Source organism: Pseudophryne corroboree, chromosome 5 (genome assembly GCF_028390025.1).
Source record: "Pseudophryne corroboree isolate aPseCor3 chromosome 5, aPseCor3.hap2, whole genome shotgun sequence".
Taxonomy (NCBI): Eukaryota; Metazoa; Chordata; class Amphibia; order Anura; family Myobatrachidae; genus Pseudophryne; species Pseudophryne corroboree.
The window spans coordinates 270,821,837-270,847,474 of record NC_086448.1 but is presented as its reverse complement, the minus strand read 5'-3'; the positions used below and the strand labels follow the sequence as shown (position 1 = coordinate 270,847,474).

At 45.0% G+C, this 25,638-nt stretch overlaps 1 protein-coding gene across 5 annotated transcripts in view; it reads right to left on the bottom strand.

Moving 5' to 3' along the window:
• Positions 1-25,638, bottom strand: part of TOPAZ1 (testis and ovary specific TOPAZ 1) — a 627,583-nt gene that overhangs the window by 221,609 nt on the left and 380,336 nt on the right. For all 5 annotated transcript variants that reach the window (XM_063922327.1, XM_063922324.1, XM_063922325.1 and 2 more), the window contains exon 9: positions 5,236-5,328. In XM_063922327.1, coding sequence (XP_063778397.1) covers positions 5,236-5,328 — 93 coding nt within the window. The remainder of the gene's footprint in view (positions 1-5,235; positions 5,329-25,638) is intronic.

Below are 25,638 nucleotides of genomic sequence, written 5' to 3'. Positions count from 1 at the left end.
AAGCTTCTTGTTGAGACGAGAGGCCATCATGTGAATCTGAGGTACGCCCCAAAGATCTGCTACTTCCTTGAACACCTTCAGATGGAGATCGTGTCTGCTGAGGAAGTCCGCTTCCCAGTTGTCTACTCCCGGAATGAAGATTGCCAACAGCGCCACCGCGTGCTTTTCTGCCCAGAGGATGATTCTTCTTACCTCTGCCATTGCAGCTCTGCTCTTCGTTCCGCCCTGTCGGTTTATTTAAGCCACCGTTGTCACATTGTCCGACTGCACTTAAGTGGCCCGATTTCTCAGAAGATGGGCCGCTTGGAGAAGACCATTGCTCTTAGTTCCAAAATGTTCATCAGCAGGCCGGCTTCCACACTTGACCACCTTCCTTGGACGGTTTTCCCTTGAGTGACTGCGCCCCAGCCCCGGAAATTTGCATCCGTGGTTAGAAGGATCCAGTCCTGAAACCCGTACCTGCGGCCCTCCAGAAGGTGAGGTAATTGCAGCCACCAGAGGAGTGAAATCCTGGCCTTTGGCGACAGACGTATTCTCTGGTACATGTGTAGATGGGACCGAGTGTGAAACTTCCCGTACTGAAGAGCCTCGTAAGAGGCCACCATCATCCCCAGAAGGCGAATGCACTGATGAACTGACACCCGGGCTGGCTTCAGGACATCCCGGACTATTGTTTGAATCACCAACGCTTTTTCTTCTGGGAGAAACACCCTCTGCACCTCCGTGTCGAGGATCATTCCCAGAAAGGACAACCTCCTGGTTGGTTTCAATTGTGATTTTGAAAGATTCAGGATCCAACCATGTTCCCTGAGAAGTTGTGTCGTGAGTGTTACGGACCGTAACAACTTCTCCTTGGACAATGCCTTCATCAGCAGATCGTCCAGATACGGAATTATGTTCACCCCCTGTTTGCGGAGGAGAATCATCATTTCCGCCATCACCTTGGTGAATACCCTTGTGCTGTAGATAGCCCGAATGGGAGGGCCTGGTACTGAAAGTGACAGTCCAACAATGCGAATTGAAGATAAGCTTGATGCGGCAGCCAAATCGGAATGTGGAGGTACGCATCCTTGATATCCAGGGATACTAGGAATTCCACCTCCTCCAGACCTGATATTACTGCCCTTAGAGACTCCATTTTGACCTTGAACTCCCTCAGAAAGGGGTTTAGTGATTTTAAGTTCAGAATGGGCCTGACCGAACCATCCGGTTTCGGTACCACGAAAAGGTTTGAATAGTAACCTTTGTTTTGCATATGAGGAGGTACAGGTACAATAACCTGTGCCTCCACCAACTTCTGGACGGCTTCTTGCAGGACAGGTCTGTCTGCCAGCAGAGCTGGCAAGCCTGATCTGAAAAATTGGTGAGGAGGGAGAATTTGAAATTGCAGCCTGTACCCCTGGGACACAATACCTTGCACCCAGGGGTCCAGGCCGGAGGACACCCAGACATGACTGAAATGTCCGAGTCTCACTTCCACCGGCCCCACCTCCGGGGCGTGCAGTCCACTGACATGCGGAGAACTTCGGTGTACCTGAAGCAGGTTTCTGTTCCTGGGAACCTGAAGCCGCAGGTTTCTTGAACTTGGGCCGACCTCACCAAAAGAAAAAGTGTTGGATGGCTTTGCCTTTCTAGGCTTGTTAGATCGAAAGGGCTGTGATGTAACTGAAGAAAAGGGTTTCTTCGGAGTAGGTGTAGCCGAGGGAAGAAAGGGTGGCTTTCCAGCCGTGGAGATCCACGCATCTAATGCTTCCCCAAAGAGAGCCTGACCTGTGTAGGGTAAGGTCTCCACACTTCTCCTGGATTCCGCGTCGGCAGACCACTGGCGCAACCACAGTTCTCAAGAAGTTGATACTGACATGGAGGAAATCCCCGCAGCCATGGAACCTAGGTCTTTCATGGATTCTACCAGAAATCCTGCCGATTCCTGAATGTTACGTAAAATCAATTCAACATCACATTTCTCCAAAGTATCCAAGTCCTCAAGTAACGTGCCTGACCACTTTACTATAGCTTTGGCAATCCAAGCAGTGGCAATAGTGGGATGTAGTATTGCCCCAGAAGCCGTGTACATGGATTTGAACCTATTATCAATTTTACGATCAGCCGGCTCTTTCAAGGCGGTAGATCCTGGAACAGGTAAAATCACCTTTTTTGAGTCTGGATACTGACGCATCAACAATAGGTGGGTTTTCCCATTTTTTCCAATTTTCTACCGGGAAAGGAAACGCTACCAGAACCCTTTCAGGTATCTGGAATTTTTCATCCAGGTTTTCCCAAGCCCTATCAAATATAGCATTTAATGCCTTTGACGCAGGGAAGGTTAGCGAGGCTTTCTTATTTTCAGTGAAGTAAGCCTCCTCAACCTGCTCGGGTGTTGTATCAGCAATATTCAACACATCCCTAATAGCCTCTATCATCAACTGCACCCCTTTAGCAAGAGATGCAGCCCTCCACAACACATCCCCGTCACCGTCTGCAGTATCAGAATTGGTATCATCTTGCATGATCTGAGCAAGAGCATGTTTATGTGAATATACAGCGGGGAACCCTGATGTACCAGAACTGGGCCAGACTGCCATAGAGTTCTGTAAAGCCTGAGTTGCAGATTAATTTTGTGCAACCCTATTTGAAATCTAAGAAATCATAGATTTGATAGAGGATAACCATTCAGGCTCCCTTGCTGGAAACTGTGCTAAACCAGTGCAATCCAGATTACATGGAATGGGATCATCCTGAGAGGACATATTCTCTGCAGCATATGACACAGAGTCCCTGGACATTGCTTAATGGAGACCACAGACAGTCCACACACACAAAGAGGAGGGCAGACAGAGTTTCACCCCCAAAAATGGCAAGAGAGACACAGAGATTGGAGCCAACCCATACACAGCGCTTTTTATATAAAGGGAGACCCCCTATCAGTGCTGACTGTGCACTTTAATAGGTTACACAGTCATTTTGCAGCCCCCCCTTCTATAACCCCCTGGTACCGCTGGAGTTGCTGTGGAGGGACTTACTCTTCACTGACAGCACTGTGCAGGCAGGAAAATGGCGCTGAATGCTGCTGGGTCCGCTCTGAGAAGCATCGCCCCCAAAATGGCGCTGTCTTCCCGCTCTTCATAGGATTATACTGGCCTGAGGATTTGTGCTGGCTGAGATCCGGGGACCCCGACAGGCTGTGTGACCAGTGTAGGGTGTAGGCGCTGGCTCAGGGCGCCCCTCACAGCGCCACACTATGTACCGCTGAGCCTCCGGTGCACAGTTAATACTGCGGTCCTACCTTTATGCCGCCATCTCACACCGGCCCCCCGCTTGCCAGGGGGGTCGGTGACTCACTCGCCACAAATCTTCAGCTCTGTAATAGGGTGGCGGCATGCCCTGTGGCGGGGAACAATCTATCCCCTCTGGAGCTCAGTGTCCTGTTAGCGGAGATAGTGGCTCAGACCCCGCAGGGCGGACACTATTTCCCCCCTTAGTCCCACGAAGCAGGGAGGCTGTTGACAGCAGTCTCCCTGTAAAATAATAAACACTAAACTAAACTTTACTAGAGATACTCTGTAGAGCTCCCCTAGCTGTGACCGGCTCCTCCGGGCACATTTTCTAAACTGAATCTGGTGGGAGGGGCATAGAGGGAGAAGCCAGCCCACACTCTCAAACTCTTAAAGTGCCAATGGCTCCTGGTGGACCAGTCTATACCCCATGGTACTAATGTGGACCCCAGCATTCTCTAGGACGTAAGAGAAATACGTTTTATTACTCTATACAACTGTATTTTAAATTGTGTAGTATCGCTATTGCATAGAAAAAGAAAGGCAACCTCAAAATCATACATTTGAACAAGAAAATATAAAAATAAAATATCAGGATTTTGTATTTCGCTAAATCCTTCTCTCTGATTCCATGGGTGATAATGGAATCCTTGGTGTACAGTAAGTGTAGAGAAGCCTGAGCCTTGCTGCTTTAATTCCTTTAATAGCTGTTTATGTCAGTTTTCAATCAGCAAAGCATAATTCAAAGAAAAACTAGAGCACAGATGTAGGCACGCTCATCGTGGCTACATTCCAGAACGATCGCGTGCACGTCTGGGGCGTGCGTGTATATTCGATGCACACGTGCTCCATTTGCATTAATGGGAGCGCCAAATGCCACAACTTTGCACGGCTAGGTGCTTCCCGTGCAGAGTGTACATGTTTAAAACAGATGTAGCCACGATGAGCGTGGCTACATTTGTATATGATAAAGGAGCTAGAGAGGAGCCATTCTTAATGGAGAGACAATTACTGTACTCTGGAACATCTTAGGGCTGGCATCTAAACAGGTCACCAAATCCTTTAGATTCCGACTTCATTTATTGGCAAATAGAGGATTGTGCTGGCAGAATGCCCCTAAAATGGGGTCTGTTTTAAGGCTATGCCAATGCGTAATTATGGATTCTCTCATCTGTCGGGATAAAATAGAAAATGTACTTGGAAAAACAAGTCAATTCATATCAGTGTCTACATTATACCTATAGCAACATTTCCCTATTAAGAGTAAGGCATCTTTGAATGGCTTTTTCAATCTCCCTTGAAACCATGGTGGATGCATTCTTCTCCTATTTTCCTTAGAATTTCAGGTAAGGTACAGTAAATTATATATAAACACATACATACACAGACGGGTGAGACACAAGACTATTATATTATAAAATATATTGTCAAATGGAAAACTGTGCAGTAATGATGCTGATTTCAGACCTATGCATTCTGCATCTGCTTTGGTTGGATAGGCCCCTTATGCTTCTTTACACTTGCAGCGTTGCTAAGTCATTGATTGACGTGTCAACTAAAAGCACAAGTAGTCAGACACCTTGGCAGCAGAACCCTGCTGAGCCCCGTCCAACTTTGGAGGACTGGTAGTAAGATCTTGTCGGTAGTTAAGTGCAGTCTTGTATTTGTACCAATACAACTCAAACCACTCTTGACCTACATGGCTTTCCTTCCCATTTGCAGCGCTACCCCTCTATACCGACAAGCAGGTCATTTCTCTTGCGATGCAAGAAATAAATTGAAACATAACAAGTTTTCTGCTTTTTACAGAATTACAAAGAGCAATAAAGAAAGAACGGAGGGTAAATGCTATAAACAATAAAGTAGATATCCTGTGTATATACACACACACATACATACATATGTACATATATACACACACACCAATTTTTCTTAATAACAATGGAAATTTGGAACACAGTACCTTGCAGAATATGTCCAGTAAATGGGACATTGCTGTGTTTAATCCAGTAGATGACACTCTCTGAAACACCTTGATTAATAGGTCTACTGAAGGCTGTCAACAAAAACACATCTTCAGTCTCATAAAATTCTAAAATGCAAATAGACAAGACCATGCCTGTGCAAAAGACAGAACTAAAAAATGGAGAGAGAGAGAGAGAGAGAGAGAGAGAGAGAGAAAACACATGCCACCCTCCTACAGGTCTGCTTATCAACTTTGGGATATAATGGGCCCTTTGCTGCAGAGTTCCTTTCCCTCTCTTCTCTCAATACACTACTAGAGTCTGTGGAAGAGGCAGCAACAGCCAGGCGCCACCCCAACTGTCTAAAGTGAAAAACAATATATCACGTGTCATATCTTCCCTTTCATGAGCACTTGAAAATAATAATCTTCCTGTTCAGTAAACTAATGCTTTGCAGCTTGTGGGAGCGACTAATCATACTGGTAGCCTGTTTTCCCTCAGCAGCAGGAGAAAAATAAGATTTTACTCACCGGTAAATCTATTTCTCGTAGTCCGTAGTGGATGCTGGGAACTCCGTAAGGACCATGGGGAATAGCGGCTCCGCAGGAGACTGGGCACAACTAAAGAAAGCTTTAGGACTACCTGGTGTGCACTGGCTCCTCCCTCTATGACCCTCCTCCAGACCTCAGTTAGGATACTGTGCCCGAATCCCGGGTAAGACTCATACCAGCCACACCAATCACACCATATAACTCGTGATATTATACCCAGTTAACAGTATGAAATATAACTGAGCCTCACTAACAGATGGCTCATAACAATAACCCTTTAGATAGGCAATAACTATATACAAGTATTGCAGACAATCGCACTTGGGATGGGCGCCCAGCATCCACTACGGACTACGAGAAATAGATTTACCGGTGAGTAAAATCTTATTTTCTCTGACGTCCTAGTGGATGCTGGGAACTCCGTAAGGACCATGGGGATTATACCAAAGCTCCCAAACAGGCGGGAGAGTGCGGATGACTCTGCAGCACCGAATGAGCAAACTCAGCCAGGGTATCAAACTTGTAGACTCTTGCAAAAGTGTTTGAACCCGACCAAGTAACAGCTCGGCAAAGTTGTAAAGCCGAGACCCCTCGGACAGCCGCCCAAGAAGAGCCCACTTTCCTCGTGGAATGGGCTTTTACAGATTTAGGGTGCGGCAGTCCAGCCGCAAAATGTGCAAGTTGAATCGTGCTACAGATCCAGCGAGCAATAGTCTGCTTAGAAGCAGGAGCACCCAGCTTGTTGGGTGCATACAGGATAAATAGCGAGTCAGTTTTCCTGACTCCAGCCGTCCTGGAAACATATATTTTCAGGGCCCTGACTACGTCCAGTAACTTGGAGTCCTCCAAGTCCCAAGTAGCCGCAGGCACCAGAATAGGTTGGTTCACATGAAAAGCTGATACCACCTTAGGAAGGAATTGGGAACGAGTCCTCAAGTCCGCCCTATCCATATGAAAATCAGATAAGGGCTTTTTCCTGACAAAGCCGCCAATTCTGATACACGCTTGGCCGACGCCAATGCCAACAGCATGACCACTTTCCACGTGAGGTATTTTAGCTCTACGAATTTAAGTGGCTCAACCCAATGCGACTTCAGGAAATCCAACACCACGTTGAGATCCCACGGTGCCCCTGGAGGCACAAACGGGGGCTGAATATGCAGCACTCCCTTAACAAAAGTCGGAACTTCAGGCAGTGAAGCCAGTTCTTTTCGGAAGAAAATGTACAGAGCCGAAATCTGGACCTTAATGGAACCCAATTTTAGGCCCATAGTCACTCCTGACTGTAGGAAGTGCAGAAATCGACCCAGTTGAAATTCCTCCGTTGGGGCCTTCCTGGCCTCACACCAAGCAACATATTTTCGCCATATGCGGTGATAATGTTTTGCGATCACATCTTTCCTAGCTTTAATCAGCATAGGAATGACTTCCTCCAGAATGCCTTTTTCCTTTAGGATCCGGTGTTCAACCGCCATGCCGTCAAACGCAGCCGCGGTAGGTCTTGGAACAGACAGGGCCCCTGCTGCAGCAGGTCCTGTCTGAGCGGCAGAGGCCATGGGTCCTCTGAGATCATTTCTTGAAGTTCTGGGTACCAAGCTTTTCTTGGCCAATCCGGAACCATGAGTATAGTTCTTACTCCTCTCCTTCTTATTATTCTCAGTACCTTGGGTATGAGAGGCAGAGGAGGGAACACATACACCGACTGGTACACCCACGGTGTTACCAGAGCGTTCACAGCTATCGCCTGAGGGTCCCTTGACCTGGCGCAATATCTTTTTAGCTTTTTGTTTAGGCGGGACGCCATCATGTCCACCTGTGGCCTTTCCCAATGGTGTACAATCATTTGGAAGACTTCTGGATGAAGTCCCCACCCTCCCGGGTGGAGGTCGTACCTGCTGAGAAAGTCTGCTTCCCAGTTGTCCACTCTGGGAATGAACACTGCTGACAGTGCTAACACATGATTTTCCGCCCATCGGAAAATCCTTGTGGCTTCTGCCATCGCCATCCTGCTTCTTGTGCCGCCCTGCTGGTTTTACATGGGCGACCGCCGTGATGTTGTCTGACTGGATCAGCACCGGCTGGTGTTGAAGCAGGGGTCTAGCCTGGCTTAGGGCATTGTAAATGGCCCTTAGTTCCAGAATATTTATGTGTAGGGAAGTCTCCTGACTCGACCATAGTCCTTGGAAGTTTCTTCCCTGTGTGACTGCCCCCCAGCCTCGAAGGCTGGCATCCGTGGTCACCAGGACCCAGTCCTGTATGCCGGATCTGCGGCCCTCTAGCAGATGAGCACTCTGCAGTCACCACAACAGCGACACACTGGCCCTCGGAGACAGGGTTATCAGCCGATGCATCTGAAGATGAGACCCGGACCACTTGTCCAACAGATCCCACTGGAAGATCCTTGCATGGAACCTGCCGAATGGAATTTCTTCGTAAGAAGCTACCATCTTTCCCAGGACTCGCGTGCATTGATGCACCGACACCTGTATTTGTTTTAGGAGGTCTCTGACTAGAGATGACAACTCCTTGGCCTTCTCCTCCGGGAGAAACACTTTTTCCTTTTCTGTGTCCAGAACCATACCCAGGAACAGTAGACGCGTCGTAGGAACCAGCTGCGACTTTGGAATATTCAGAATCCAGCCGTGCTGTTGTAGCACTTCCCGAGATAGTGCTACTCCGACCAACAACTGCTCCCTGGACCCCGCCTTTATAAGGAGATCGTCCAAGTACGGGATAATTATAACTCCCTTTTTTCGAAGAAGTATCATCATTTCGGCCATTACCTTGGTAAAAACCCTCGGTGCCGGGAACAGACCAACGGCAACGTCTGGAATTGGTAATGACAGTCCTGTACCACAATTTTGAGGTTCTCCTGGTGAGGAGGGTAAATGGGGACATGCAGGTAAGCATCCTTGATGTCCAGTGATACCATGTAATCCCCTTCGTCCAGGCTTGCAATAACCGCCCTGAGCGATTCCATTTTGAACTTGAACCTACGTATATAAGTGTTCAAGTATTTCAATTTTAGAATGGGTCTCACCGAACCGTCTGGTTTCGGTACCACAAACATTTTGGAATAGTAACCCCGGCCTTGTTGGAGGAGGGGTACCTTGATTATCACCTGCTGGAAGTACAGCTTGTGAATTTAAGCCAGTACTACCTCCCTTTTCTCCGAGGGCAGCAGGCAAGGCTGATCTGAGGTAACGGCGAGGGGGAGTCGCCTCGAACTCCAGCTTGTATCCCTGTGATACTACTTGCAGAACCCAGGGATCCACCTGTGAGCGAGCCCACTGGTCGCTGAAATTCCCGAGATGCGCCCCCACCGCACCTGGCTCCCCCTGTGGAGCCTCAGCGTCATGTGGTGGACTCAGAGGAAGCGGGGGAAGATTTTTGATCCTGGGAACTGGCTGTCTGGTGCAGCTTTTTCCCTCTTCCCTTGTCTCTGTGCAGAAAGGAAGCGCCTTTGACCCGCTTGCTTTTCTGAAGCCGAAAGGACTGTACCTGATAATACGGTGCTTTCTTAGGCTGTGAGGAAACCCGAGGTAAAAAAATTTCTTCCCAGCTGTTGCTGTGGATACGAGGTCCCAGAGACCATCCCCAAACAATTCCTCACCCTTATAAGGCAGAATCTCAATGTGCCTTTTAAAGTTAGCATTACCTGTCCATTGCCGGGTCCCTAATACCCTCCTGGCAGAATGGACATTGCATTAATTCTGGATGCCAGCCGGCAAATATCCCTCTGTGCATCCCTCATATATAAGACGACGTCTTTAATATGCTCTATGGTTATAGCATCCCTGTCCTGACAGGGTAACAGACCATGCTGCAGCAGCCCTATCCATGCTGAGGCAATTGCAGGTCTCAGTATAGTACCTGAGTGTGTATATACAGACTTCAGGATATCCTCCTGCTTTTTATCAGCAGGCTCCTTCAAGTGGCCTTATCCTAAGACGGCAGTGCCACCTTTTTTGACAAGCGTGTGAGCGCCTTATCCACCCTAGGGGATATCTCCCAACGTGACCTATCCTCTGGCGGGAAAGGGTACGCCATCAGTAACTTTTTAGAATATACCAGTTTCTTATCGGAGGAACCCACGCTTCTTCACACACTTCATTCACTCATCTGATGGGGGAACAAAACACTGGCTGCTTTTTCTCCCCAAACATAAAACCCCTTTTTTGTGGTACTTGGGTTAATGTCAGAAATGTGTAACACATTTTTCATTGCCGAGATCATGCAACGGATGTTCCTAGTGGATTATGTATATGTCTCAACCTCGTCGACACTGGAGTCAGACTCCGTGTCGACATCTGTGTCTGCCATCTGAGGTAGCGGGCGTTTTTTGAGCCCCTGATGGCCTTTGAGACGCCTGGGCAGGCGCCGGCTGTCCCACAGCTGTTACGTCATCCAGCCTTTTATGTAAGGAGTTGACACTGTCGGTTATACCTTCCACCTATCCATCCACTCTGGTGTCGGCCCCACAGGGGGCGACAACACATTTATCGGCATCTGCTCCGCCTCCACGCAACCTTCCTCATCAAACATGTCGACACAGCCATACCGACACACCGCACACACACAGGGAATGCTCTGACTGAGGACAGGACCCCGCAAAGTCCTTTGGGGAGACAGAGAGAGAGTATGCCAGCACACACCAGAGCGCTATATAATGCAGGGATTAACACTATAACTGAGTGATTTTTCCCATTAGCTGCTTGTATACACAATATTGCGCCTAAATTTAGTGCCCCCCCTCTCTTTTTAACCCTTTGAGCCTGAAAACTACAGGGGAGAGCCTGGGGAGCTGTCTTCCAGCTGCACTGTGAAGAGAAAATGGCGCCAGTGTGCTGAGGGAGATAGCTCCGCCCCTTTTTCGGCGGACTTCTCCCGCTTTTATATGGATCTCTGGCAGGGGTATTTTACACATATATACAGCCTCTATGACTATATATTGTGTAGATTTGCCAGCCAAGGTGTATAATATTGCTGCTCAGGGCGCCCCCCCCAGCGCCCTGCACCCATCAGTGACCGGAGTGTGAGGTGTGCATGAGGAGCAATGGCGCACAACTGCAGTGCTGTGCGCTACCTTGGTGAAGACCGAAGTCTTCTGCCGCTGATTTCCAGGACCATCTTCTTGCTTCTGGCTCTGTAAGGGGGACGGCGGCGCGGCTCCGGGACCGGACGATCGAGGTCGGGCCCTGTGTTCGATCCCTCTGGAGCTAATGGTGTCCAGTAGCCTAAGAAGCCCAAGCTAGCTGCAAGCAGGTAGGTTCGCTTCTTCTCCCCTTAGTCCCTCGCTGCAGTGAGTCTGTTGCCAGCAGATCTCACTGAAAATAAAAAACCTAAATATATACTTTCTTTTCTAGGAGCTCAGGAGAGCCCCTAGTGTGCATCCAGCTCAGCCGGGCACAAGATTCTAACTGGGGTCTGGAGGAGGGTCATAGAGGGAGGAGCCAGTGCACACTAGGTAGTCCTAAAGCTTTCTTTAGTTGTGCCCAGTCTCCTGCGGAGCCGCTATTCCCCATGGTCCTTACGGAGTTCCCAGCATCCACTAGGACGTCAGAGAAACATAATTATAGTATTTGCAAGGGCTAGTCTTTTTAACTAAACAACTTAACTAGATCTGAGATGGTTTAGGTGTTGAAACCCACACTAGAATACAACTGTTACATCCCAGTTACCCAGTAGTTTTAAAATGGTTGACCACGTCTGGTCAACACTCTTATAACCTAATCCTCCTCCTAGTAATAACCCCTTCCCACCCATATTAGATGAAGTAGGAAGACTGATTACATTGTGATTTTTTTTTTAGTGCAGAAAGTATCTGTCATTCTGGGATCCGGTCTGAAGATCGACAGTATCTAGGTCGACAATGTTTAGGTCGACCACTATAGGTCGACAGTCACTAGGTCGACAGGGTTTCTAGGTCGACATGTCTAAAGGTCGACATGAGTTTTTCACATTTTTTCTTTTTTTGAATTTTATCATACTTAACGATCCACGTGGACTACGATTGGAACGGTAATCTGTGCCGAGCAAAGCGGTAGCGGAGCGAAGGCACCATGCCCGAAGCGCGAGCCATGCGAGGGGACGCGGTGCACTAATTTGGGATCCCGGTCACCCTACGAAGAAAACGACATAAAAAAAAAAATCCTCATGTCGACCTTTAGACCTAGAAACCCTGTCGACCTTCCATCCATGTCGACCTAGTGACTGTCGACCTATAGTGGTCGACCTAAACATTGTCGACCTAGATACTGTCGATTTGATAAACCACACCCGTCATTCTCTACAATAAAGCGGACCAGACCGCTTCTATGCAGCTTCTATGTATGGTCTTAACAAGGTGGACTAATTCCACAATCACAAGTCACACTGGAAAATAATGCATAGCAACTGCTAGTGCAGGAGAAAGGGAACATATTTTGTTACAATAGCAGGTAAACAGGGAATTGTCAAAAGATAAGCTGACCCATTAAAAGGAGAACAAATATTTTTTTTAAAAAGGTACAGTAATTCATGGAAAAAATACCTGTGTATTTTAATTTAACTCTTCAATTCAACTTTTTAAACACAATTTACTAAGACAAAAACAGACATTTAAAATCTGATACTTTGGGACCAAATAAATATTGGGTCTACCACTAATGGTAGACATGCATTAGGTCAAAAGGGTCAACATATAAATAGTCAAAACACAAAAACCGGTAGATAATTTTATTTTTGGTTGGGGTGGTTGTTTTGTCACTTTTTTGCCATAGACAAGCCCCATTAATGTACCACGTTCGCTCGCAATGCTTCGGCCAGGTTACTATTCCCAATCGTAGGCCAGGTGGATGGTAAAAGTATGAAAAAGTTGGAAAAAAAAGTGAAAAAAAAAAAGAAAGAAAAAAAGTGTGTCGACCTTCTGACCCTGTCGACCTAATGCATGTCTACCAATAGTGGTAGACCTATTTGACTGTAGACCTTTTTAGTATAGATCTATAGTTCGGATACCATAAATATTCAGATGCAGGAATGGTAGAAAAGATCACCACCTGTGATGACCTAGTGCAGTTGGCCCAGCTCAGTGGTATGTACCAGCAAACTGGAGTCTTCGTAGCTTTGTAATTCTTCAACAGCATTCCAATAAGGTTTATCAAACCTCAAGCAATTACACAAAATGAGCTAAGAACATTGATTTATGTAATGCGCTTTGGTAATAAACAATTGTATGTAATTGCTTGGATCCCTAATATTTACTTGCATGGTTGACTCCAAGTGGTACACATAGAAAAAAGGGGATGCAGGTGCACTATGCAATCATTACTGCTCAAAATAGAAATACAGTAAATATTACCAGTTAAATATCATATGAGAGATTGTTACCATAAATTTGGCCAAATACATGGGCTTACCTACCAACGTCCAGGGCACATCTTTTTCGGCAAGTACTTTTCTAGGGGTTCACATCTGGGGAGCAGTGCAGTTGTGGGGTGAGCATTGTGGCGTGGAGCTCTGTGAGATGCTCTAGCTGGGCCACTTCAGGGCATCACCACATAACACTTATATAAACATTTATATAAATGTGCTTGTTTTTTAATCTATATATATTTTTTCACATACTGTTCACTCTTGTAAGACCCCGAATACTGAGTAGCTGCTTTCACTTATGTGATATTTTATAACACTTCACTGCTATCTTTAATTTGTGTTGTGTGGGGTGGGTTTTGGGTGTGCTGGTTTGGGGGGTGTCCTGCGCTTCAGATGTGAACCCATAGAATTTTAGGGACTTGCCTGATAAAGAGGTGTCACCTACGTATGTGTGCACAATTATCCCCACACTAAATGTGTATAGGAGAAATGTACACACTTCCAGGCGCCAGTGACCAGCAGGAGAAGGAGATTAAATGATGGTGCAGGCTGCTGCCCCTATTTATAAAGGTAATTGTACCCCTTACAAAAAAAAACCCACTACGATAAACACAGGGAATGGGAAAAACCCCGTGAGAAAATAGTGCGCTGTCTGCACCAAATCAAAGAGACAGATATTATTCACTAACAGAATTAATTATTCTCAAAAAAACATTAAAATAAATCCATGGATAGCTATCACATATACATACTTCATCAATACATATTAGATGTGGCAATTGCATAACACATGATTATAAAAAAAAATCTAAAAAAGACTAGTATAAATAGTACTGAGAATTAGCGAGGCTGATACTTGCATCCAGTGAAAAACAGCTGTTTAATTATAACGTCCACTGGGCTATAATAGCCCGTTATTTATAGTGTCCTCTGGACTAAATTTAAACCAGACTGGTCTATCTTCAAACTCCATACGTGTTCATGAGTCTCAGCTTTATATGATGGTTTAAATAATGTGTGCACACACTAGTATATTGAAATAGGTGATTACCATATGGATTTAATCAGTTGCGTCACCTCCACCTCAGAGTAAATTCCACTGATCCCTTAGATCGCCTCCCTCTGCTGGTGCTTATCCGTTACTGCAGATTCTCTGGAGATGGATCATTACACTGGGGACTCCTGCAGCACTCAGACACACTCTGATGGTTTTTGAGTGGTCTTGTCAGCCCCAGTGATGACTCTGTGACAGATGTACCTGACGTCCCGTCACTGGTTGGAGGTGATCGTTCCCGGCTCAGTCACAGTGTTCACAACCTCTTATATGATATTTAATTGTAATATTTATTTAAATCTGGAGGAGTAATGATTGCATAGTGTATCTGCATCCCCTTTTTTCAATGTGTAGTACTGTAAATCTCAGCAAGGTAGCATCTGTCATTACAAGCAGCTAGGGTGTGCAGTCTAGAGCTCCTCCCCCTTGAATTAAAGTGGTAAGTCTACTGGGTACAATCTCACATAACATTTCTGCACATTCTAACTACAGGTGAAAAATAAATAAAATCATGCGTGACAAGTGCAAAGTGTAAACGTATGGGCATCCTTTTAACAAAAATCTTATTTTCTTCTTTTTAGGCAACAAAACTTGATTGATGCATTCAACCTCAAACTGAGCCAGGAGGAGACAGTTTCAGGGTTTAATAAATATTCACATGCTTCTAACTAGAAGTATTAAACTTTCCTATGAGGACTTCCGGTTCCGGCGCGGCTGATGTGAGGCGGCTTCCCCCTCATCTCCGGTGCCGTCCGCCTACTATACCCTGCTAGGGCCTCTCCGGTCCACCCACCCAGTCCAACGACCTCCCGTTAAGCTGCAGCAACACCCCGGGCACCGTATGGACACATTTTTGTCCAGCCAGATGCCCGGCAAACACCCGCGCCTGGAAAGGGACCGCAACGCGCCTCAGAAGATGGCCGCCGCGACAGACCCGGGAACGGAGGCATCCACTATCAGCCTCCCCCAGGTACTCTTACCTTCTGCAGCTCCCATTAAGGTCCAGCCACCTTCTACAGCCCCAGCTAAGGCACACCATGCCCCCACTTCCCTACCCTCTTCTACCCTCACCTATGCTGATGCTGTGCAGGCTGTGAGGGAGACAGTGCAGTCCATGTTAAAGGAACAAGCCACATTTCATGCAGCTGCTCTGCAACAGGCAGTTACTGACATTAAGAGCCAGTGTAAACCGCTGGCCAAGCAGGTATTGGCAGTTGAACATACTGCTGGAGAAAATTACCAAGCCATTTCATCCATGCAAGATTTAATTGCGCAGCTGAAACAATCTGATATGCAGGTCTGGGCAAAACTGGACGATTTGCAGAAACATTCCCGCAAGAACAACTTGAGGGTAGTGGGGCTGCCAGAATCTCTTAAAGCACCGGCCTTATATAATTTCTTGAAATTGACCCTGTCTGAACTACTTGAAATTCGAGGCATCTGTTCGGATCTTGTGATTGAACGAGCCCACCGTACGGGACAGCTTCGTGATTTTTCTTCTAGACCTCGTGTCGTATTGTTCAAATGCCTGACCTATATACATAAGGAGACCATATGGTCCACCTCTCAACGAAAGAGGGATCTTATGTGGAATGATACCAAACTTCTTGTTTTCCTGGATTTTTGCCCTGAATTGACAAGGATCCGCAAAGCATTTACCCCAGTATGCTAGCAGTTAGCTCCGGGGGAGGGGGGGGGGGGGAGGAATGGGCTCGCCCACCTTCACCAGGCTCGTCTAAGAATCTTCAACAGTTCATCCTTCAAGGATTTTACTTCAGCTGATGATGCAGCTGCATTTCTACAGGAGCATGTTCATCCTGTGGCGGAAGGCGATATCGGACACTGACTCCTGCTTTCTTGTCATGTCAGACTCTCCACGGTCTGCGATTTGCTTCCACAAACTCTCTTCCTGCTGCCTCCTTACACCTAAAGGGGTTCTACTCGGACTTGTTTGCTTGCCGGTTCTTCGTAGCATTCTTACCATTGACCACGCTATGGCGTACTCCGTTGTGCTGAAGTACCGGCTACGTATTTATGTCTACCCCTCTATTTTCCCGTTTATTGTTGTCATATTATCTGTTATATGCTGATCGCTATATTGCTACGCGGAATGCTATTTTATTTTTATCTCGACTCAGGAGATGTAGCATTATATTATATTTTTGTCCTTTTCCAAGTGTTTTTGCTTTTTGTGGCCATAATGTCTTTTTTGTTGTTTTTATATCGGTCACTGACTTGGTTTTGGGAGGGATTATTCCTCCCTCTTATACATTCTTAGTTAAGGCGGATTAGGCAGGGAGCTCTTCCTTTCAAGAATTTGAACTCTGTTTTTTTTCTCAGAAATGCGAATTGTGAAGTTATTTTTCTTAGACTTGTTGTTGGAGTATACTTTACGCTCCTCCCCTACTGCTCCCCCCCCCCTTCCCTTTCTTTCCCGCCCTGTGTTTTACTGTTTTGATTACCAGGAACTCTGAGTCAATTGTTTATTTTATGTGTTTTGTGATATATACGGCATCGATTAAGGTAGGCTCTTGGAATAGGGGGTGGTGGGGGGTATTCATTCCCCAATTAAATGAAAAAAGCTCCTACTATTTTTAAATAAGTTGCATTTAGACTTGGTGCTTGATAAGGGGTCATTTATTCTCTTCTATTCCCTCTTCCTTTTCTCTGTCTGTCCCTATTGTTTGTATTATATTACTATATTTCATATCTTTGAAGCAAATGTATAATTTTAACCTTTTAGTGATTTATAATAATCATTAATCACTAATTGTGTACCTTTTAATAACAAACCCGCAGAGGTTGCATCTAGACATATATATCTTTAAATCATTAGGAATATTCTATTCATGGAAGAATGCACGCCAGTCATATAGAATGTAAAATAAGAATGTACTTCAACAAACAATTGCTACTCATAGAATTCACTTTTATCATTAAACAGTACTGGTCAAATACAATGCAAGTCACCATAGAATATTTTCACAAGTTCAAACTATATAAGAAAGAAATAGTATGAAAGAAGTGTGAGAAATGTATGTATGTGTGTTGTGTGTGTGTATATTAATTACTGGGGAGATATTACTCCAAGCACTCGGATAAATCACAGATTCCATAAAATGAAACCCTAGGTTTATTGATAGATATTGGAAAAATATCTATCTGAAGAAACATCTAAGGGGATTGGTTTTGGTTTATGTATGTATGTGTGTGAGAGTGTATGTGGGGGGAGGGGCAGCATGTGACTGCATGGTCCACAGACCGCATGGGACAGAAGCTAGACTCCATTTTGGGAAAACTACCATGATTCCAAAGTCTGTAACACATGGTTCAAAAAGGGATGCCAGAAGCCGCATGGCAGCAACCATTTTTGTATGAATTAACTAACTCATTCAGGCACTTTTCAATCCAACTAATTATATTCCACGTCCAATCCAAAAACACTGATTTCAGCATATGGTTATAGTTTTCACATTACAAAACTATAACAATGCCACCATCCTTTGTTTCCAGGTTCAAGCACATGGCAATAACCATCTTGAATGACATTACATAGGTGCTGATTTCACAATCCAAGCCATCAAATTATATCCCTCGATTCCAATCCAACTTAACCAATTTATTCAAACATCCCAAGAAACGACACAGTATCTTGCATACTGTCCATGCTATATGAGCCATTACAAGACCAGATGACCACACATCCCAGCATGCCATTGCTACAAAACACATATAAATCAAGTAACCGTATGATTAACAAGATATGCTATTCACAAACCAGCACAATCCTAAATCATAAACGTAAATATAAAACAAATATTTAGCTACGCTATTCCATTTATCTATGTAATTTAGAGAGAATGATACTTAGCCATTATGAGGAAAGGCCTCCAAGCATCCCAGGCGTATCAAGGCCCATGGTTCCGAGAGCTCTGTAGCTGTGTGTGTGCCAGTGTGTGGGTCTGAAGAGAGAGGACTGTTTTCTCAGCTGTTCATGTAATACATTCAACTTGTGGGTGTGTCTTCTACAGGAAGTGTGTGAAAGCTGTATCAGTGAGCTCAGCTTGGTTATTTAAATGCTAACTAGGCCAGGCCACTTGTATAGATATGTTAATTAGGCCTGGCTGAAGAAATCAATGTTACCAGTTTAATTATTTGTATAATAGTAAAATATAATACATGTCTCTAAAATGGATATAAGGAAATTACTCTGTAACAGTGCTATTACAAGAAACCTATTTGCGGCTTCCAGAAATAAATAAGTTGTCCACCCTTGGATGGACGGTCCTTGCAGCAGCCCCTTATACTGTACTTTAAAGGCTAGGGGGGGTTGTTCTCCTGGCAAGGAAGTGCCTTGCTATAGAAGTAGTACATACTGATACTGACCCTGAAAGCAGGTATCTCCTGGTAGACCTCAACCTTTATGTCTCTCAATACACTTTTTCTAATATAATTCCCATTCCACCCCATTCTTTTCCATGATTTTGAATAAACTGGCCCCATTTATGTCTAACCGGTTAGTTTTGGGGGGTGACTTTAATATGGTTTCCTCCTCATATATGTACTCCAATTCTATTACACCTAGAAGATCGCCTCCCAGGGTCGGTATCCCTTATCTTACTGAACAGTTATTACTAACTGATGCATGGAGGGCCCTACACCCTGTTGAGCGGGATTTCACATGTCTATCTGCCGCTCATGGTCCACTCACGAATAGACTACATTCTTGTGTCAGACTCCATATTTTCACATATACTTGATGCACATTCCTGTTCCTCTCAGACCACTCCGTTATCTGTTTATCCTTCTCTTCTTCTTTAGATGTAAGTTCTTATAAACTATGGCAATTTCCTTCTTATTTTGCCTCTTTTTTAGGAATTCATAATAAACTTGATTTATTTTGGGAGGAGTTCAGACTTGATAATCTTTCCATACTAGAATCCTCCCCATTTTATTTTGGCAGACCTCTAAGGCTGTAATTAGGGAGCGTATAATCAAATATATCTCCCAGGTAAAGAAGGACCGTATTTCCTCATATAAACTACTGCAATCTCAATTAACGGCAGCATACCAAGCTTATAAAACCACCCCGACTCCTGGTACCAAATCTAACTTTGTTTTGGCAAAACACAAGTTTTATGGTCCTGTTTAGGTGATAGGCACACATTTTACAAAGATCACAGGTTTTACAGATTCGGTAATAAAACCGGTCGCTTACTATCCAATTTAGAGAAGTCCTCTTCTGTCCCATCTCTTATCAGCGACCTGATGGCACATATGCCTCCACTGGCAAAGTTGTTGCCTCTTTGTTGCAAAATTTTTATAGCGATATTTATACCCAACCACCCAGGAATATCTCTGGTGAATTTTCTTTTTGGGAATCTATTACTACCCCCTCCATTCCGGCGGAGTCACGGTCATCCCTCTGTGCCCCGTTCACATCCCAGGAAATTGAGGCTGCTATAAAACATCTTAAACCTGTGAAGTCCCCTAATCCGGATGGATTCTCTGGGGAGTATTACAAAATACTGTCACCAAAGCGCATAGATCCTCTAGTTTCGGTTTTTAATGCCCTACTTTCTGCTCCCTCTATGGCCAAATATTTTACGGGTGCTATTATTCGCTTATTGCCTAAACCGGGCAGGAACCTCCACCTACCTGGCTCACATAGACCTATATCTCTACTCAACGTGGACTATAAACTGTTCACGAAGTTTATGGCAAGACAGAATAAAATACCTGCTTCCTGGGGTTATTCATTCGGACAAGACGGGCTTCATAGTCGGCAGGCATTCCTTGGCCAACATCTGCAAGGTTATTGCAGCTTTCCACTGCAGATCCTAATGTTTCCTATTTATTATCACTTGTTGCTGAGAAAGCATTCGATCTAGTTTCCTGTGATCATTTATTTAACACCCTTAATAAATCTGGCTTCTCTGACCAATTAATCTCCCTTCTACTTATACTATATCACAACTCATAGTCTAGAATTATTTGTAATGGCTACCTGTCGGCTCCTATACCCCTAGGCAGAGGCACCAGACAAGGTTGCCCCCTCTTCCCACTTTTATTTGCATTGGCACTTGAACCTTTAGTGATTGCCCTTTGCAACTTACCTGAATTTCACAGTATCCATATTGCCCACCATTCCCTCTAGGTTGCACTATTTGCGGATAATATGTTGCTTTTTATTTATGACCCCCCCTTCACCTCTATCCCAGCCATTCTTACTCCATTAATTTGTTTGGCCTCTTTTCAGAGTTTAAGATTGATCATGACAACCAAAAAAGATGGCTTTTAGTAAATACAGACTCAAAATAATGACAATACACGGAAGGATGCTAAGAAAGTGATCAGACGTGCAAATGCAGAAGCTGAGGAGAAAATGGCCCAGTCAGTAGATAAATGGGGCAAAACTTTTTTTTAAGTATATAACTGAAAGGAGAAAATCAAATAGAGGAATAATAAGACTAAAGAGAGAGTGAGCATTTGGTGGAGGGAGACAAGGCAATAGCAGATCACCTAAATAATTATTTTTGCTCAGTATTTACTACAGAAGGAGAAGGGAAGGGGCCCCAGTTACGTTGCAAGGACATTCATAAAAATAAGGTAAATTAAAGTAAATTTACAGAGGAGAAGGTTCTAACGGAGCTTTCAAAACGAAAAGTGGATAAATCAATGGGGCCAGATGGGATACACCCATGGATACTAAAAGAGCTAAAAGATCTGCTGGTGACACCTTTAACAGAATTATTTAACCAGTCACTAAATGCAGGTGCCATTCCAGAGGACTGGAAAAGAGCAAATGTAGTTCCACTGCACAAAAGTGGAAGCAAGGAAGAAGCAAGTAACTACAACCCAGTAAGCCTTACATCAGTAGTAGGGAAAGTAATGGAAAAACTATTAAAATAAAGAGTTGTGGAATATCTTAAATCAAACAACTTACAGGATCCAAAACAGCATGGATTTACTGGTAGGAGATCATGCCAAACAAATCTTATTGACTTTTTTGACTCTGTAACAAAAATAATAGATTAAGGGGGAGCTGTAGCATATCTAGACTTTAGCAAGGCATTTGACACTGTCCCACATCGCAGACTGCTAAATAAACTTGAAAGCATAGGGGTGGATTATAAAACAGTTAAATGGATAAGAACCTGGTTGCAGGATAGGAAACAGACAGTTGTAGTAAATGGAGTGCAATAGATGGAGGGAAATGTTACCAGTGGAGTACCCCAGGGATCTGTACTTGGACCAGTTCTCTTTAATATCTTTGTTGGTGACATTGCATATGGTATTGAAGGGAAATTATGCCTTTTGCATATGATACAAAGATATGCAACAGGGTAGACACACCGGGAGGGTAAAACAAATGATTGATGACCTAAGTAGGCTTGAGAAATGGTCAAGAATGTGGCAACTACAGTTTAATGCTAAAAAATGCAAAATCATGCACTTGGGTTTCAAAAACCCAAAGGCTAAATATAGCATCATGGATACTATAATGGAAACTACACAGGAGGAAATGGATTTAGGAGTCACTATTTCAAGTGATTTAAAGGCAGTAAAGCGATGTAACAGAGCAATGAGAAAGGCAAGTCAAATGTTTGGTTGCATAGGGAAATGAATCAGTAGCAGGAAAAAATAAGTAATAATGCCACTGTATAGGTCATTGGTACGGCCCCATCTGTGACCAGTTCTGGAGACCATGGGGGTAATTCAGGGTTGATCGCAGCAGCAAATTTGTTAGCAGTTGGGCAAAACCATGTGCACTGCAGGGGGGGGGGGGGCAGATATAACGTGCAGAGAGAGTTAGATTTGGGTGGGGTGTGTTCAAACTGAAATCTAAATTGCAGTGTAAAAATGAAGCAGCCATTTACCCTGCACAGAAACGAAATAACCCACCCAAATCTAACGCTCTCTGCAAATGTTATATCTGCCCAACCTGTAGTGCACATGGTTTTGCCCAACTGCTAACAAATTTGCTGCTGCGATCAACTCTGAATTACCCTCCATATTTCCAGAGGGATATAAATACATTAGAGAGTGTACAAAGAAGGGCAGCTAAAATGGTGCATGGCCTACATCACAAAACTTACCCGGAAAGGCTAAAAGATCTTAACATGTATAGTTTGGAGGAGAGAAGGGAAAGGGGGGACATGATAGAAACTTTCAAATATACCAAAGGTCTTAAAGTTCAGGAGGGAAACATTCTTCAAAGGAAGAGAAGTACTAGAACTCGAGAACATACACTGAAACTGGAGGGAGGCAGGTTCAGAGTAAATTTAGGAAAAATTACTTCACAGAAAGGGTAGTGAATAAGTGGAATAACCTCCCATCAAGGGTGGTAGAGGCTAAGACGGTAGAGCAATTTAAACATGCTTGGGATAGGCATATGAATATCCTTACAAAGAATTAAGGTTCAAAAAGGGTTGAGATTACCCAAAGGATAAAAATAGGATTTTGGTACTTACCAGGTAAATCCTTTTCTTTGAATCCATAGGGGGCACTGGAGTACTCTAGGGATATGGACGGTTCCACAGGAACTAGGCACTAAATAGTTAAACTTTGACTATACCTCCCCTCCATATCCCAGAGTACCTCAGTGTTTTTTACTGAGCCGAACTGGAGCTATAGAGGTTGACAATGGAGAAATACATATAACCAAAAACGGACAACAATAAAGTTGACACAAAACGAAACTGACAACTAACAGTTGACACCAACCCGATAGAATTTCTAATTTGAAACAGTCGTTAAGAGTGTGTTACCATAAAATTCCCTGCACTTACCACAACCAGGTAAACAACTGCTCTGGGTGGGCGTCCAGTGCCCCCTATGGATTCAAAGAAAAGGATTTACCTGGTAAGTACCAAAATCCTATTTTCTTTTTCATCCACTAGGGGTCACTGGAGTACTCTAGGGACGTACCAAAGTTTCCCCCCTGGGCGGGAGAGCTGTTTGGCACCTGTAACACTAGACGGCCAAAGCTAGATGCTGATGCCGCAAAAATATCAAACCTGTAAAAGCGCACAAACATGTGCACTGAAGACCATGTAGCCGCACTGCAAAGCTGTGTCGTAGAACTCCACGACCAGCTGCCCATGACATTCCCGGAGAACGTGTGGAATGAGCTGTTACTGATGTAGGCGGCTGTAATCTAACATGAAGGTAAGCCTGACGTATGGTCAGTTTTATCCATCTGGATAAGGTCTGCTTAGAAGGTGGCCAACCCATCTTGGCCGCATCATAGAGAATAACAACGTATCCGTCTTAGGAACTGTAGACGTTTGGAATACATAAACTCGTAATGCGCGTACCACAACCAAAATTCCAGAATCTCCTGTTAACACAGGAACTACTATTGGATGATTGATGTGAAAAGAGGACCCTACTTTTGGCAGGAAAGCGGGATTCGTCTAAAATTCCATTCTGTCATTATGAAACACTAAATACGGTGGCTTGCATGACAAGGCACCCAAAACTGAAACCCGCCCTGCCGAAGCTAAGGCTAGGAGAGAAATTGTTTCCCAAGTGAGAAACTTAATATCCACTTGTTGTAAGGGTTCAAAACAAAAAGACTATAAGAACTCTAAACCCAGATTCAAGTCCCAAGGCGCAGTAAGTGGAGTGAAATGGAGGCTGTACTTTGAGGACACCCTGCATAAAGGTGTGTACCGACGGCAATAGAGCCAATCTTCTTTGAAAATAAATTGACAACGCAGATATCTGCACCTTTAGTGTGGATAAACGCCGACCTCCATCTAACCCCATCTGTAGACATAACAAAAGACGGGATAACTTGAAAGATGATGTCGGAAACTTCCGAACTTCACACCAACCTATATAGGCACGCCAAATTCTGTAATAATGAGCTGCCGTAGCCGGCTTCCTAGCTCGTAACATGGTTGGTATAACCTATTCTGGAATGCCCTCTCTTTTTAAGAGGGCTGTCTCAACAGCCACTCCGTCAAACGCAGCCGCGCTAAATCGGAGAAAAAGAACGGACCCTGTTGTAACAGGTCCGGACGCAGTGGGAGCGGCCAAGGAACGTCCGCGAGTAGACCGCGGAGATCCGAAAACCAAGCTCTCCGAGGCCAATGAGGCGCCACTAGTATGACTGTGACGGACTCTCTTTTGATCCGTTTTAGCAACAGAGGGAACAGCGGAAAACGGTGGAAACAGATACACGAGACTGTATGGCCACTTGATTGTGAGAGCATCCACCGCCACTGCCTTTGGATCTCTCGTTCTGGACACGTACTGGGGCGTTTGATAATTGTGGCGAGATGCCATCAGGTCCACTTGCGGGTAACCCTACTTCTGGACCAGCATGTGAAACACTTCTGGATTTAATGCACATCCTGGATAAAAATCCCGGCAGCTGAGATAATCCGCCTCCCAGTTGTCCACTCCCGGAATGAATACTGCCGACAAAATCACCTCGGCCCAATTGAGGACTCGAGCTACTTCCTGCATTGCCATGCGGCTTTTCGTTCCTCCTTGTTTGTTGATGTATGCGACCACCGTCGCATTGTCTGACTGCACCTGAACAGCCTGAGCCTGCAGCATGTGCACTGCTTGTCGTAGCGCACTGTAAATTTCCCGGAGTTCCAGGACATTTATAGACAGCAATCTTTCGTGATCCGCCCAGAGACCCTGGAGCTGAAAATTTTGAACTACAGCTCCCCAACCTCTGAGACTCGCGTCCGCCGTGAGAATTATCCAATTCCAGGCGCCGAACCGTTTCCCTGCGGTTAGATTCTGTACTTTGAGCCACCAGAGTAGAGACACCCTGGCCCTTGGAGACCACCTCACCCTGCGGTGAATCTGCAGAAGCGAGCCCGACCATTGTTTTTGGCATGCATTGCAGGTAGACACTGTACTCGTTAGGCCACAGCCAACCATTGCGAGCACATCCAGTTAAAAAGGACGTGAGTGAAGTCTTCCGAACTGAAGCGCTTCAAAAGCCGCCACCATTGTGTCTAATAGGCGAATGCACAAATGAACCGAGACCGTGCGAGGCTTGAGCATTAATTGTACCAGATGACGAATGACTTGTACTTCTGTTCGGGTAGGTAAATTCTTTGATTTACCGTATCGAGAATCATACCTAGGAATTGAAATCGTTGAGACGGAATCATTCAGGAATTCGCGTAAACAATGGTAGGAAATCAGATTTTCCCCCCAACTCGGTCTGCGCTCTATTCTCGTTTGGAACGAAGCCAAAGTGGACGTTGTGCACCACTAGCGAAGCTGAGACGCAAGAACCAACTGCCAACTTCACAGAAGCTGTAGGCAGCAAGAAATGTAAGGTGGTCTTTATTTAGGGCAAACCTGAACTGGAGCGCCCTGCCACTATAGCCTTGTTACCTCAAACCCTTACCAAAGCAGGGCGAAGCAACAGCCCTACTGCTGTGTAGGGTACACTCCGATAGGTAGTT